Source organism: Magnolia sinica, chromosome 8, assembly GCF_029962835.1.
Source record: "Magnolia sinica isolate HGM2019 chromosome 8, MsV1, whole genome shotgun sequence".
Lineage (NCBI taxonomy): Eukaryota > Viridiplantae > Streptophyta > Magnoliopsida > Magnoliales > Magnoliaceae > Magnolia > Magnolia sinica.
Genome location: NC_080580.1, coordinates 21104713 through 21121841, shown reverse-complemented (window position 1 = coordinate 21121841; position 17129 = coordinate 21104713). Strand labels below are relative to the sequence as shown.

The window sequence follows — 17129 nt, the reverse complement described above, 5'->3', positions numbered from 1 at the left end:
TGAAGATGAAAGTCTGTTATCCACAAAGTTTTGGTTGCTCCTCGAGCACCCGAAGACGATTTGTTACGGACTAGTATCTTCCATACATAGTGCACATGTGTATGTAATGTCATCATAAATAGTGTGAATGTTGAAAATTTGGTCTCCAAAGAGATGGTGGACAAGCTTCACTTGAAAGTGAAGAAGCACTCTATGCCTTACAAGATATCATGGTTCAAAAGGGACAATAAGGTAAGCATTAACTGACGTCTTGTTTCTTTTATTATTAGAAAAACATATAAAGATGAAGCATCCATGGGTGCAGTGTGGTATCCATGGGTGCATGCCATTTGTTGTTGGGAAGGCCATGACAATATGATAGTAAATGGTCTACATCGATTTGGACATTCAAGGAAGACAAACCATGGTGAATTGTCGTAGTAAATCATCAACTACTGGTCTACTAAAGAAAAAGCCAATTCAAAAAGGCATTGTGCTTCAAACTCAAGGACGAGTTTTTTCAAAGAAGGGGAGAATGATGCGGGCTCAATTTAAGGGAAAAGCCCAACTCATGAATAAGGCCCAAGCCAAGAGATCTAGGCCATAATTTTCAGCTCAAGTGCATTCATGATGCACAGTGTTCGAATTATCTCCAATATTATCGAATTATCTTTGATATTATCTTTATCTCCAGCTCAGCGATACCGATAAAACTGGTAGTAATATCGATAATGCCAGTAGTATAAGAAATTCCAGGTATTAGCAATGTATTGCTAAGTATCGACAATGTATCAATATCGCTAATGTAATCGTCAATATTTTCAACTATGTAAATTCTAGGTGTCGCTTGTATTACCAATGCATCAATAACACCAATCTATCGCCAATATTTTCGACTATGTAATTTCTAGGTAATGCTTGTATCATAAGTGTATTGACGATATTTCAATAATATCGTCAACGTATTGATATCATCAAAATTTTGTTTTTTAGAAAAAAAATTATTTCAAATTTTTTCATGGGCACATGGTTTTATGTAGTGTTCAATTTGTCATTGATAATATTGATAATATCTTAATATTATCGACATCGCAACATGCAAGATATTGAGATCGCAATCTTTCATTTCCTTTCCAATTGTTGATGATTTCTTGGTGAAATATCATGTGTTGTTGATATTTTGCAATATCGATGGATGTTTGGATGATTAAATAGGCTGAAGGGGATGGTTGGACTAATTTCTTACAACAACACATGCTATTAAGGCCCCATTAAATGGAAACTTGTTATGTACGTAGTCTTTTTGCAATTTTTTAAAATTATTTCTAAATATGCAAATATGTACATTTTAACATCTCTTGAAGTTTCGCTGAAAATTCCACCATTTTCCCATGTTTCCCCCCATTTCCGGTTATCAGCGATATTATCGGCGATATCGATATTGTTTCCGTATCCCTGGCTAGTGAAACCTATAGTGATATCGATACTTTGAACACTGATGATGCATGGCTTTGGGACCATGTTGTATGTATAGAAAGGGAAGAGTTTAAAATTAAAGTATGTCTTTGGAATGGTTTTGAAATGTTGTTTCTTTGTTTTGGAAATATGTAGTAATACATTGGAAACACATGGTTGTTATTAATGTATTTATGAAGGGTGGTTGTAATTGGTTTATATAAGGACCTATTTTGCAATGAGAAAGGGATCCGTGTTTTGAGTTACAAAAAAAAAATTATTTCTTGTAAATCTCTAGTAGAAGAAAGAGTTGAGTGATTCCTCGGTTGTGAGTGATTCCAATCCACATTAGTCGAGTGATTCTCGGTTTAATGACAACTCGTCCAGTTCATCGGCAACTTATAGTTGCAAAAATTTCCAGTTTTGATGGGTCTGTTGCTGGTGATGTTTTTGGCACTTCTGGTTAATGAATTATTTTTATAATTTATTTTGGTAATTCCTTATCAAGTTTACTTTCATCCCACAAAATTTCATCTCATTCCGAGTTCCCGAAAAATTATTGAAATTCTTGAAGTACCAGTTGGCTTAAACTGATGATTTTTTGGACAGTTTCAAAAACATCTTGAAATCAGCCACGTTTCACTGTGTTATTTATTTTTTTATTTTTTTAAATGTTTCTTTGAAAGAAGACTCATCAAGCTTCATCTTGGCTTTTGAATCACCTCAATCAGAGTTGTATTCAGGAAGATACACTATTTTGAAGTTAGTGTATTTAAGCTGTCCATTGTGGCCGCATCGAGCTGCATCAATTTCTCTCTCCATATGGTCCACAAGTCTGCTGAGCTAATTTCCAACACTCCCTCTTATCTTTCCTAATTTAGACTCCATGCCATGCCAAGAGGAACTCCCCAGTTGGAGCTAGTCGTGACCCAAAAACGTTGAAAAGACAAAGGAAGCTTCTCCATATTTCTTGGGAAAATGGACAATGCAAGAGACGGTTGCCATTTGATTTTGCAGCTACCAACCACATCAAGCAAACATTGGGGAGTACCAAAGATATTTTCTGGAGGTTGTCGATCGTTGACACTCTTTTCCTCCCAATCAGCAAAGTGAAGGCCACAACCTTTGGGGTTGCCCCATAAAACCAGATAAAGCATGGCTGGTCTCATACCCATCCTATAAAAATTCCTTTTCAGTTTGAGTGGTGCCCGATGATTATATAAAAAATCTAGAGTACATCTCCATTTCTTTCACCTCTCTTGGATTCTATGGGAAACATTCTTCTCATTCTCCACCCTCACGAATTATTGACCTAAGATATTGAAAGTGGTCATTTTGGGAAACTTCTTCGTTAGCAATCTTTATTAGTTCCTTATTTTGACTCCTATTGTTACTAAATGTGCACTCCATATAGTCTGCTTTCAGTCACCTAATTTTAAATCTTTTAGATTCTAAAGCACCTCTCCATAAATCTAGCTTTGTGTTTACACCCTCCCTCGTTTTGTTAATCAAAACTTTGTCATCTTCAAACAACATACACCATGGGATCTCTTCCTGCAAATGGCTTATTAACTTGTCCATATGAAAGGTATGGGCTCAGTGCTGACCCCTGGTGCAAACCTACAGCAATTGGGAACTCACTTGCATTTGTTATTTTTCCCTCATACATATCCTTAATCATGTCAATATATTCTCTTAAAACTCCTTTCTCTCCCAACACTCACCAGATTAACTCTCTAGAGACCCTATCATAAGCTTCCTCCAGGTTATTAAAGACCATTTGGAGATCCTCCTCTCCCTATGTATTTCCATCAATTATCTAAGTAGGAAAATAGCTTCAATGGTAGACCTCCTAGGTATGAAACCAAACTGATTTTTCGATACATTCCTCTCATGCCTTAGTCTTTTCTCCATCACTCTTTCCCTAAGTTTCATAATATGGCTCATAAGTTTAGTCCCACAATAGTTAGTGAAGCTCTGTATGTCTCCTTTATTCTTATAAGTAGGTACCATGGTACTTTTCTTCATTTGTTTGGTATTTTCTTTTATCTTACAATCTTTCTGAACAACTTTGTCAACCAAAATAACCCAGTATCTCCCATACACTTCCAAACCTCTATTGGTATGCCATTTGGTCCAAGGGCCTTTCCTATTTTCATCCTTTCAAAGCTCCTTTCACTTTAGATATCGTTATTCTACAAAAGTATCTTATGGGCTCCGACATCATTTGGGTTTATGGTTCCTTTTATCTCTATGCTCTTAGAGTGATTATCATTTAACGAGTTTTAAAAATAGCTTCTCCACTTTTTATTGATCTCATTGTTTTCGAATAGTACCCTCCGGTCATTGCTCTTAATACATCTAACATGATCCAAGTCCTTACTCTTCATCTCTCATTTTTGCAAGTTTGAAAAGCATCTTTCTCACTTTCTCTTGTCGCTAATCTATTATAAAGATAATCACAAGCCGTAAGTTTTGCCTCACTATCTTAGCAATCTTTTTGGCATTTGTATATTGTTCAAGATTTCCATTGTTTCTAGTTCGTTGCCAGGCTTTGAAGCATGCAGATTTCTCGTTAATAACTTTTTATACATCGTCATTCCACCACCAAGTTATCTTAAATGATTGACTTTTCCCTCTAGATACTCTTAAAACATCTTGTAGCACTTTCGTAATGCACTTAGCTATCTCATTCCATATAATGTTTATTTCTTCCTCGACATTCTGCTTTCCTTCTTCCATCAATTTATTTCTGAATAACATTGGTTTCTCTCCTTTTAAATTCCACCACCTAGTTTTTGGCACCTATTGATTTCATTTTCTTTCTTTCATTTAATGTAAACATCTGTAACTATTAACTTATGTTACGAAGTCCAACTCTCTCTAGGTATCACCTTTCAGTCCTTACATATTGATCGTTCTGTCTTCCTAAGTAAAAAGATATTTATTTGGCTTGTATATAATCCACTTTTGAAAGTTATTGAATGTTCATCTCTCTTTTTAAAGTATGCTTTTGCTAGAGCCAGATTGTATTCCTTTGTGAAATCAAAGGATAGCTTCTCTCATCTCATTTCTTCTCCCAAAACCATATCCTTCATGTGCGCCCTCATACCCCCCCCCCCCCCTACATGACCATTTAAGTTTCCTCTTACAAATGTCTTCTCTCTGTTTAGAATTTCTTGCATTAGTCCATCCATATCCTCCCTAAATTTCTCTTGATTCCATCCTTTAACCCTACCTGTGGCGCATATGCACTAATAACATTAATTATCTTCTTTGCTGACACAGGTAGTAAAATCCTATTACTTACTCTCTTAACATGTACAACTTTATCCTTTCAATCATTCTCGATCACTATCCCTACCCCAGTTCTATTATTGCCACTTTCTATATATCGAAGTTTATATCCATCAATTTCTTTAGTTTTGGTCCATTTCCACTTGATCTCGTGAGCATAAGTTATGTTAACTCTCCTCTGTTTCATCATATCTACAAACTCCATACTCTTACTTGTCAATATTCCTATATTCTATGCAGCAAGATGGACTGTATTCTCCTGGACTAGTTTCTTTACTTGCACACGTCTAGAATGGCACGGGAACCCTCGCCTACTTCTCACAGCAACTGGCCCCAAGTTGTTGCGTCGTGTCACTTCCAGAGGACACCTTAGCCAACCCTTACCCATTTCTCGCTGCACTTGGGTTTTGATGCAGCACGTTGCTTACAGGGAACCCCCTAGCATGAATTGGGAATATTATATTGTTCGGATTTATGTTGGAAATTTTGGCGTAAGCTTGATGCCGGCTGCCAACCTGATGCAACCCTCCTTTATCTGGTCTGGGGACTGAAAAAGAGAGCATAAAACTCCCACCGGCGCAATGTAATTGACTATTATGTAGGTTTATTATAATAAAGGCCTATCCAATAGTCTATTACATTGGTTACAATCAACAAGTTGATTGCAATCAACAAGTTGTTTAAGTTAATATGTTAATGATATATTAATATGTTGATATAAAATCTCATGTAGATATATTATGTAATTAACGTTTAAATTAATATGTTAATAATACAATACATTTACATGAGATTAATGATTTTTGGCACAATTTTGAAAAGCAAGTTTTTGTTTCCCGAGTCCTCAAGAGTTTAAGACTTTTTAGACTTCTAATCTTCTCAATCTCTTGATAATGTTCTCTTTAATTTTTATTCAAGTTTTTCAACTTCAAAGTTTAAATAATGACTTTATGAAACATTATCAAAACCTTCGAATCAATGAAATGACCACATTTAGCTTAATGTCAAACAGCGTGTGGTAGTGATATATTCTTCAGTTATCTACTAATTATGATGTGGAATGATAAATCTTTGATTGCTTCCTTTTTCTTCTTTATATTTTCTGAATATTATTTCAGATTGTTGCTATAGTATTATTTCAGGGAGGGAGTGAGGATTGATTAATTTAAATTTACCATCCAACCACTGTATAATTTCCATCCTGTCATGTTGTTGCAACGTCCGACCCACACCTTGTGCAAAAATCAGTCCAATCCATTCATTAGTTGGAGGCTACACCCATATTCTTTTATTATATTGGTGGCAAATGTTATTTTCTGTGGTGTCACCCTCCCGATAAGTGGATCATTCTGATTTTCGCACTAGGTGATTCCATGGTGGGGCCAACCTATCGGATTAGTTGGATGTCACGCACATATGAGTGGTTGGATGGAAGCTCATCTTGTGGGCGCATGTGCACATAGCTCACGTGTGTGGGGGTGGGGGCCCACCATATGTTGAAACATCTATTCAACAGACCCCACTGTGTGTATGCTTATGAATCCAAAGTTGCACTTCTGTTTGGGATGCTAACCATGTGATATATGGCTAGCCAAAGAGGAGCACTTGACGATGCTAACTATGTGATCTATGGCTCATAAGAATGGATGTTTGTAGCAAAACGGTCACATCCAAAGGTTTAGGATCATCTGATCAGGTTGTTTCTTGCACCATTGCTTGCTCCCTTGTGCGTGTGTGCATGTCATGCATTTGCATGACATTCAAGATCACCGAATTAGTTCTTTCATCTTTAAACCATTCTTGTCAAAATAATGTGAGATATATTAAACATTTCTTTGGTCTAGTGGTTTCTGAGATCAGGAAATTGAAGATAACTTTTTTTTTTTTCCCAGTTAGACATGCATTCTCTATCGTGCAATGATAGTCATGATCAATGAATTCCTTTATCTTTAGACAGTTCATGTCAAAATGATGCTAGATATATTAAATATTTATGTGGTTTATTGGTTTCTGAGATCAGGAAATTAAAAATAACTATTTTTGTTTACAGTTAAACAGGTTTTTTTTTTTTTTTTTTTAAATTTTTTATAATTGAAATTAAACTACTTGTTTGTTGTGTTCTGTTGTTCTTATGGATAGGTTTTATATTATGATCCTGATTTAGGGGGTGAACCCATGAACTTCCGAGATGTGTTTCTTCATAGTCAAGCTCTTGAAGGCATAGCATTGTCTATGGTGAGTTTATGAGAAGCTGATGATCTAACTTTACTTTCCTTTATTGTATTCTTATAAATGGTAAACATTGGTTATGGCATGCCCTTACTCTTTTGGATTTTTGTGAAGCCTATAATATGTATAAAAACAGGCATTTTTTTTTTTGCTTTTCATTTGGCTGGAGAAGAAAAGAGTGAGGTTGAAGTTCATTCTGGCCTTTCTAAGGAATACATATAATGGTTAGGTTTTCAGCTATGATGAGTAGTACTATTTTCGTAGACAGCTGACTATTTTTACTTCCTTTTATCTGATACTTAGCTATGAAATCTCTTTAACTGTTGCATGGGAAGTTTGTTATACCTTTAAGGTCATTCTAGTCACGTGTATATGTTAGGGTAGCTAAATATTTTTATTTCTTTACATAGCTTAATCTTTTGGAATCCCTAACCTTTCATTTTGGCAAACTGCTATGTACTTAAATAATGCTGTATACTGTACCTGTAAAATGATGCATGTCAGTCATCTTAATTAAACATGCTTTCAACTTCATGCATTAATTGAGTTGTTCCTTCTGCAACCATCTCTGCTATGTATATGAAGATATTCATTGTTGCATCCAGAAAAAGATTGTGTTTCATCACTCCTTGCTTATTGGAAGAATGAAGAAGAGTTAAGAGTTCACCTATTTCAGACCATATGTTTTGTTGGAAGTATATATAAAATTCTAGTGGAAGTTCTAGCCAGCAGGTCTAGGGACAATGAGTATTATTTCCTCATTCTAGGGTGCATTTGTTAATGAGTGCCAAATTCTCGATGGGTGCTCATTGCTAAAGGACATGTACTTTAGGGACAGAAGTAGAAAGCCTCACGTTTTGTGCAAAGCGTTATTGAAAAAGCTCATGACCATGTATTCATTCTCCACATAATATGTAGAATGGGGTTTGGCGAACTGTGGATGATGTATTGTAGGGTGCCTCGATTCTAGTCATTTTGTTGATCCTGAAAAATGGCATTTCTAGTCTTCAATAGTTCACCTCAACAGGGTGCTTTCTTTCCTCTACTTTTTATTTATTTATTATTTATTTTTAATTTTATAATTGTTGTGGAAAGCTTTGCCAAATTGGTTGAAGGGGAGGTAGGGATGGATATCCCCTTGTTTTTAAGGTTTGGTCTAGTAATGTGCTGATTTCTCGTCTTCAATTCGCAGATGATACCATCCTTTTCTTTGAGTTTTCGTTAACATATGTGGAGATAATTAAAAGTATCCTTGGATGTTTTGAGGCGGTTTTTGGGTCTGCTTGTGAGGTTTAGAAAAACTGCTTTGATAGCAGTGGATGAATTAATTGTGTCTGAGTTGATAGATACTTGGTTGTAGGAAATAAGTTCATACAAAAGAATTTTTTTTATCCATCAGTAAAAAAAGAAGAAGAAAAGGGTTATGGGATTATAGGTATTGACATTGACTAGTTGGTTTCAAAAAAATAGGCCAGAATCTCCCGTGGGGTTTTGATGCAATAAATTTTGGGAGTTATTGGTTTGTGTCATTGTTTTTATGGTTAGTGATCTATAGCTTGTTTTTAAGTTCTTCTCAAGATCTATAATGATGAGGACATCTGAGCACCGGTCAGAGCATGCGAGAGGAGGAGAGCTCCCGTTTCTTTATAGCTAGGTGATGCATATATGGGGTCCCGTGGGCCCAATTCGAGTGCCTAGCCCGTTGAAGACCCCACATGCATGATTGTGCATCTCTGAAGGCCCTTCACTGGAAAGATGCATGTGGGCTACTTAATTGGACCATTCAGACCATTGGATCATTGTCATTGGACATCTTGATTGTGGGCCACGAAATAATTTAGTTTATGTAGTTGTTTGTATGCTTTGTTTTGTTTTTTTTTTTTTTGGCTGAGATTAGGGAGTTAAGAACAAATTTTATTTTATTGAGTGTCCTTACGTGAAACTTTTTATCCGAGAGCATCTTTTTGTAAAAAGTATTTTCTAAGACTATATAAGGGTTGGACGTTCCCACTCTAGCCATGATTGAATATAAAAAAAAGAAAGTTCTTCTTCTCTTTGCTTTGTGATGAAGCAAAATCTCATTGATTGGAGTGATTTGGTTCGATGCTATAGAGTGAATTCAAGTTATTATTCTCCCTCATTCTCTTAAATAAGGTATTTCTTCGCTTCTCGTTTTCACTTTCTTTCTAGTATTCTTCTCTTCTTTCTCCATCAACAAGCAATCCCCACCTCCATCCTTGTTCTTCTTTCTTCTAACCCGTACCCCCTCAACCTCCACCGACCCACTCCCTTTGACCGTTCAACCGCACGACCATCCCTGGCCATTAAGGGTGTCAAGGGCTGGGCTCGGGCCTACCAAAATCAGATTTTTGGATATGCCCGGCCCAAAATAGTTCAAAATTTGGGCCGTGACCAACCGCAGGCCCGGCCCATTGACAACCCTACTGGCCGTACCATCCTATCCGAACGACCATACGAACAGACTTGTACGGTTGTCCGTACGGGCTGTCTCCCCCTTCATTTCATCCTTTGTCCCGTACTTAACCTAACCCCTAAAACTCCATATCCGAACCCTGGTTTTGTAAAAACCCTAAATCCCTAAAACCTCAAACCCTAAATCCCTAAAACGTCAAACCCTAATTCTCAAATCCAAAACCCCCAAATCCTTGAACATTATTTTCCCAAAATTTGAAAATCTGAACCTATTTCCCAATTCCTTAAACCTCGAAATCAACCCAAGCCTACCAACCCTAACAAAGTCATGTATTTCCCTTGAATGATGATTAGTACCTATGCTTAGATGGAAGTTCTACCTTCCATAGATCTTGTTTAATTGATATTTTATTGGATCTACATTGTGGGACTATCGGACAGCTTGAACTTGAACATGTTACATTGCTGATTTTATTTATTTATTTATAAATTTGTGATAGATAAGCTCTACTTTGTGTTTTCATTGCTCTAATTAATTTGTTACTTAATTTCTTTACATCAGCCTAGGTTAGATCATCTGTCCTGCATCATATAATAGTAATCTCTATAGGTTTTCCTAGATCCTATAGTTTTGTGCCTCAAATTGCAGCCCCATAATCTGCAGTGCTAGTGATGAATTTTGAACGTTTTTAGTTTCTTAGCTGTAGTTTGGCATTATAAAATAATTAGCGACTAGGGTTAAGTTAGTGGATTGATAACAATCAATAGTTGGTATGGTCTATCTGTGGCAGGCTCTCAATTTTTCTGGCTTGATTTAGTAATTGATCAATCTCGATCTGTTCTAAAATTTGATTTTGCTTTGCTTGGGCCCAGTCCATTGACAGCCGTAAAGTTGAGATTAGTGGTTACCTTTGGTCTTCCTTTTGGTTTTTCTTATAAGACAATGGAAGAACAAGAATGGATGTTTTATGAACCTTCTCCCATTTCTAGTTTTACCCTGAACTTTCGGTGCACGAGGTCTAGGCGTCATTGATGGGATCTCTTCGAACATGGATGGACAAGTTATCTTAACACTTCCAGGCTGTAATGGAAACACATGACTTCGGCGGCAGGGGTCCATGGTCCAAGAACTAATGGGCAAGCTGATTTCCAGGTTCCACATTTGGCAATTTGTATAAGGGGGCTCTTTCACTACTATGAAGTTACTTAAGGCGAACATGGTGCCACCGTTCTTTTCTTTCATAAATTTCTGGAGATGCAGTACTGGCCCCCATAGATGCAGTACTTGAGAAGCAGCTTACGAAGCTGAAAGGGTAGCAAATTGTGTTGTTGAATCTATGTCCATTTTGATAAGGATCATATACCTCTGTCCATTTTGTTAAAGACATCAGACTCCTTGATGGTTAAGGTCCTTAAAAGTTCTTTTCGACTTCCTATGGATTTATTTTTTTTGGCTTATCATTTCTTACACATGAAATTTACTTATATAAATATGTAAATCCTACATAATCTACTTGAAATTTGGTCTGTTGGGTACTTGGGTTATATGTTGGCTTAAGCGTGCGGCATCTTTTTTTTCCCAATTACCAATTGTCATCTTCTCTTGAACTGCCCACTGTAATCCTTTAAATACCATTAAACTGCATTTATTCAAAATTTGATTTCTTGGATTTGTATTTGCTGTTAAGTGCTGAATTTTAGTTAGAGCTTAGTTGCACGATCCTTCTCACCACTCCTGCTTTCAATCATGCTTCGGACTCGAGCTGTAATTCCCACTTCAATAGCTGTTTTATACTTGCCATCATCTTGAAACGGAAGCTTCCCCTTTCCTGCACTTGAACTCGTTTCTGCTCCTCTTCATGCTTCATGCAACTATAAGTTATACTATTCATCATAATCAACTGTAATAATTTCTCTTAGACCACCTTTATGAAGTCAATATGTAAAAAGATGTTTGGGCAGCTGATCTTACTATTTCAATATTAAAAACAGAAACTTTGATTGTTTTTATTGCTTATTTCAGTATGGTTCTAATTGAAAGTTTAAGTTGCTTGAAGTTGCTTTCTTTTGTACCTGCTGATCATGGAGGTTAACCTCAGGCTGACTTTTTTCTATGACTCAGATTCTTGAAGCACCAAATGAAGAAGAAGTCTCTCTACTTTTGGAGATATTTGGGTGAGTGCTTTTTAACTTTTCTTAGATAACTGCTCCTGTTCCTGCCTTGAACACCCACTTTTTTTTTTAAGGCTGCATGGCTTTTACCATTTTATCATGTAACTGCTCCTGCTCCAGCATCAAACACCCACTTTTCATTGTTATTGCTCATTTTTGTTTTTCTGGAAATTCCATGATTTTGTTTGCACTGTGCAGTCTTGTGTTGCTCATAATGTGTTTGATCCCCCCTTCATAGAAGGATCAAATTATGGATTATGGGTTAGAGACTTAGAGTAACCTTACTGATCAAACATAGTTGAGGAAAAAGACTTGTTGCATTCAATGGAACTTAGGAGTAGCACTAATGGGTAACAAGATAAGTGAAAGTAGTCTTGGATGGTTTGGTCATCTGCAACGGAGACCAAGAACTGCACTGTTTAGGACTTAGTAGTGAGTTGGTGCAGGTTGAAGGCTCTAAAAGGGCAAGGGGAAGGGCCAAAATGACATGGGTGGAGGTCATTAGAAAAGAATTGATGACCTATGGTCTAACTGAAGTTATAGCCCTTGATAGAGTGCGATGATGGAATAGAATTTATGTAGCCATCCCCAATTAGTTGTGATAAGGCTTTGATGATGAATATATTATGTTCCCCAAAAGAGGTGTTCATGAAAGTATATTGAATGTGGTCTCCTGGGCCAACTCTTCAAAGATAGATGTCTCTTGTCGCTTTGGCTCCATGTTATATCAGGAGTGATGATCTCCCATCATCCCTCCCTCTTTTGTTTGTTCTGTTTGCTATTAAATTTTTTTATTTGCCCTTGGAAAGGCAAAAAAGAAGTAACCTATCCTAGCTAAATTCTTTCAAGTTGTGCTAAATCAATACCGGGTCAGGGTTGAGGTTTTTAATCTCAGCATTTTCTTGGTTTGGCCATTTGCAGACTTTGTTTGACAGGTGGAAAGGAGGTTCATAATGCTGTTCTGAGTAGTATACAAGACCTGGCAAAAGCAATCGCAAGCTACCAAGATGAAGTATTGGTATGAATATAAGTGGTTATTTATTTTCCTTTTCTGCAACTGGTTAGATCCTTTCTTCGGATTAATTATTACTTCATATTGTTCCAAGCATTGGAAGTGGTAAAACGAGGTGACTACCTTTCTGTGAACTTGTACGTGCTTGTCAATCTACAGATAATGCATAAAAGCTTGCAACTTGGTGCACATAGCATTTCCACTGCTTTAAATACCTTTCTTACCAAGTAACAAGATGCCCATCCATCTGGGCCTACAAAGATTGGAACCAATATTTTACCTCCTTTTTTTTTTTTTTGTTGAAAGATGACAATTTTATTGATAAAAGGCCAAAAGGCGGGCACAATACAATAATTTACAACGCAGCCCAATCACTGCAAAAGAAAGAACAGCCTCTTAAAGCAAGACACACCTATTGCCCAATCAATTACATCACTCTTGGCCTTTCTAAAAACCCCCAAAGTATTGCCTGAAAGATTATTAAAGCATTCGTTATTCCTTTCCTTCCAAATCGCCCACATCCTGCAAGCAAAGCGAGCCTCCAAACACAGCTCCCTTACTAGCCCCTCTACCATGCCAAGATCAAAAGAGATCTGAGACTGAGTTAGGCATCGCCCACACCATCCCGAACAAAGACAAACATTGCAAAAGGGCAATGGACGGAAAGGTGATCTACTGACTCATTGTCCTCCTAACAGAGGGCAATCAACAAATGCTTATTAGGATTAGCCCCTTTTATGGAGATTATTGATAGTGAGCACCTTGTTCCATACCATCAACCAAGCGAAGCTTGTAACCTTCTTTGGGGCACAATAAGACCAAATGAAATATGAATAAACTGGGTCTTCACCCATAAAGATAAACCTGACTCATCTTAGAGCCATTTCATTGAATCCCGGTCCGAACTAGGCACTACACCCAAAAGCCACTTTGAAAGAGCAAGGAATTCATCCTCCTCTCTCAAATTCCTTCTATATGGAGGGGTCCAAACACCAAACGGTCCCACCCATGAGAAGCATTGGGCTATAGATATACCTAGATCCGAGGACACTGAGGCCAACCTGGGATAATCGTCTTTCAACCTAGAGCTACCCAACCAAACATCTTCCCAAAACCTCACATTTTGCTCATCACCCACTGAGAATCCCACCCCTTAAAACTTCCCTCCAAACCTATGATCATCTTCCACAATCTTGTGGCTTTATACATAGATGATTTCTTTGGCCACCATCCCATTTATTTGTCTCCATATTTTCTCACAATTATCTCTTTCCAAAGACTATCCCTTTCCCACCCAAACCACCAGGGGCCCTGGGCCTTATAGGGGGTGGCGCACATGGTGGTCGGGGTGGATTTCATGTAACATCATGGTGGGGCCACTGGTGCTGCGACCCCTTCGCTTGCATCGGCCGACTTGAACCGTTGTTCATAAATCTAATGGAAGGTACTCTAATGATAATTACTTGGATTGATGAGGTAGTTCATTGAAAACCTTTTTGAAAAAGGTACCAGAATGTAAATTCTATGTTAATTAAGTAATTTTTTTGTAATATTCCCTATTAATATTCGGTATTTGCATTAGAACATGCATTATAAACGTGGTTGGTGTTGTACCTAAATATTTGAAAAGTCATACTTTTCAAAAAAAAAAAAAAAAGAATTAAAAAAAAAGAAAAAGAAAAGAAAAAGAAGTCACACATTTGAGATTTAAAACACTAACCTACCAATGTCATGCTTCCATTTTGATGGGGACATCGTTGTCACTCTGGGAAGTTGTCTATAATAGTTATGAAAACTGATTCATTTAGCTAGATGAATATGCATACATTTTGGTATAAGCTATGAAAGTTTTGAAGACTGGAGAACAATTTTGATCGTTGAAGTTTTCAAAGATTCATTAAGTCGACTGTCAATCTCCTTGATTGGTTCTCTCAACCAACTTTTTGTAGTTCCCTCATCTATTCCTTAAAAGTAGTTCTCTTCTATTTTGCTTTGTTTCTTTATTGTACACTCCTTTCACCAAAAAAGTACTGTTAAATATTAAACCAAAGGCTTCTTGGATTAATAATTATTTAGATGATTATGCTTTTGGATTTTTCATTTTTAAGGGTATGTTCCTTATGCATGTGGTTTTTATAGCTTCTTACAATTCTTTTAACTATAGAAATAGCATATAGTGCAAATAATGGGGGAAAAATAAAGATTTACGAATTTATTAATTAATATTCATGTATATGCTCAGGTAAAGCGTGAAGAACTGCTCCAGTTTGCACAAGGTGCCATTACAGGGTTGAAATTAAATGCCGATGTTGCGAGGTGAATAAGCAGCCGTTATCTTTTGACTTTTTACCAATCATTGTTGAAATTCCTGTATGGAAGCTCCATCTGGCAGTGATTAAAAAGAACCTAGATGCATAGGAATTGTCTCCTGAATTGAGTGGATATAATGAATATAAAGGTTTAGTTTACGAGTTCCTCAAACCTATATGGAAAAATTTTAGAAATCTTCTCAAGCTTATCTAGAGAGATCCTAAAGATTCTCAAGCCTATCTAAACTATTTACATAGATTGCAAGCATTACCCTCATAGTACATTGGAATCAAAAGGATGCCATCATAATCAAGGTGTGCAAAAACAGTTACATATCGGCCATAATGGAAACAGCTAAAGTTGTTATGTGATACGGGTCCAAAACGGGGACCCCCGATTTTTTGGGATGGTAACAGCCATTATCGTAATGGCTGTTACAGTCCCGTAACGGTTGTCTTTCCCAAGAACCCTAAAGAAAAATGGGAAAAAAGAAAAAAAAAACTTATATTTTTCTTTTCTTTTCTTCTTCTTTTGCGGTTGCTGTAGCTGCTGCTGCGACAACAACAATAGCTGTTGCTCTTCGTTCTTTCTTCCCCTGGTGGTGGGACCCTCTCTCTCTCTCTCTCTCTCTCTCTCTCTCTCTCGCTTTCCCTCTTTCCCTCTTTCCTCTCTTGTTTTCCCTCTTTCCATTTTTCCTTTTGGTCCCCTCTCTCTTTTAAAAAAAAACCGAATGGATTGCGTGGCTGTTTTACAGCCACACGCTTTTTTAAAAGATACTCAGCAACACACGCAACTAAGTGCACTTGCACTGTTTCGCTGCATGGGGCCCACCTTGATTTATATGTGGTATATCCATGCCATCCATCCATTTTTCCAATTCATTTTAGGGCATGGTCCCTAAAGCAAACGGATCCAAATCTCAAGTCAAACACATAGTAGGATTGAATACCCACCGTTAAAAACTTTCCAAGGCCCACTATAATGTTTATTTGCCATCGAACCCGTTGATAAGGTTACATGGACGTGGATGAAAGGAGAGCACAAATAACATCTTGATCTAAAAAAGAAATTGGTCCCAAGAAATTTTTAATGTTGGGAATTCAATCCCTACTGTGTGGTCCACGTGAGTTTTGGATCTACCTCATTTTTTGGACCATGCCTTAAAATGAGTTGGCAATAAGGATGGACCGCATGGATATACAACAAATGCATTGAGGTGGGCCCAACATTTTAGGCGTCACTCACTAGCGGGCCACCTAAGATTTAGATCTACCTGAATTTTGAGACCATGCCATAAAATGAGTTGGCAAAACGGATTGACTACATGGATGTACAGATAAATCAATGTGACCCACCTCACTCACTAGTGGTCCTATTGAGATCTGGATCCATCTCATTTTTGTACCATGCCCTAAAATGAGTTGGCAAAATGGATGGACGACATGGATATATAATACATACATCGAGTGGGCCCCATGTAAATGGCCTTAAAAAATTGTACATGAGGCATATATTAACTCAAAATTAACTAATTAAATTTTGGAACCATTGTTGCTAAGTCACAATCCCAAAATTAAAATTTTTGAACAATTTTCACCATTAAGTTACAAACAATTGTTTTTTGAAGTAGGACCTTTTGATATTTTTCATTCTTCACTGTCCAATAATGTCCACCAATCCATTAGTGGGAGAAGTGCCAATAGATTGCATGAATTTGAAGTTGATTTGGGGCATCGAATGGTCCCCCAAATCAGCCCCAAATTGGCAACATTATTTACTGAATCTAATTTTAATTTTTTCATAAGATCTATGAAAAGAAATGATATCAAATTGCTAGGTATATGAATTACATAATAGGACACAAAAATTCCTAGACTCTGAATATTGAAATGAATGAATGCGAGTCGCAATGTATGTAATACACCAATACTATAAATAATAGTAAAACCTGCAAATATGAGATGTTTTGGTATTACATTTATTATAATAAATTTATATTGATATTATATAGTTAGAAAATTAAATATAAAAAGGTTTGCAGTCAATTTCAACTTGTTAGGTTTATAAATCCATCAGATAGCCTGATATAGCATTCTCACAAAAGATTGAACCGTTATACTTCCATAAACATGTTCAAAATTATAAACGAATGCATATTTGAAATATTTACAATTTTCCGGATTTTCTGAATTTTTTGGAGCTAAAAAACAAAAAGACTAATACAGAGGCGTATCGCCCATTA

At 36.8% G+C, this 17129-nt stretch overlaps 1 protein-coding gene across 3 annotated transcripts in view; it reads left to right on the top strand.

Annotated features, from left to right (window-relative positions):
• LOC131253057 (uncharacterized) overlaps nt 1-17129 on the top strand; it is an 89149-nt gene that overhangs the window by 18369 nt on the left and 53651 nt on the right. For all 3 annotated transcript variants that reach the window (XM_058253883.1, XM_058253882.1, XM_058253884.1), the window contains exons 3-6: nt 6871-6966; nt 11516-11568; nt 12487-12583; nt 14820-14893. In XM_058253883.1, coding sequence (XP_058109866.1) covers nt 6871-6966; nt 11516-11568; nt 12487-12583; nt 14820-14893 — 320 coding nt within the window. The remainder of the gene's footprint in view (nt 1-6870; nt 6967-11515; nt 11569-12486; nt 12584-14819; nt 14894-17129) is intronic.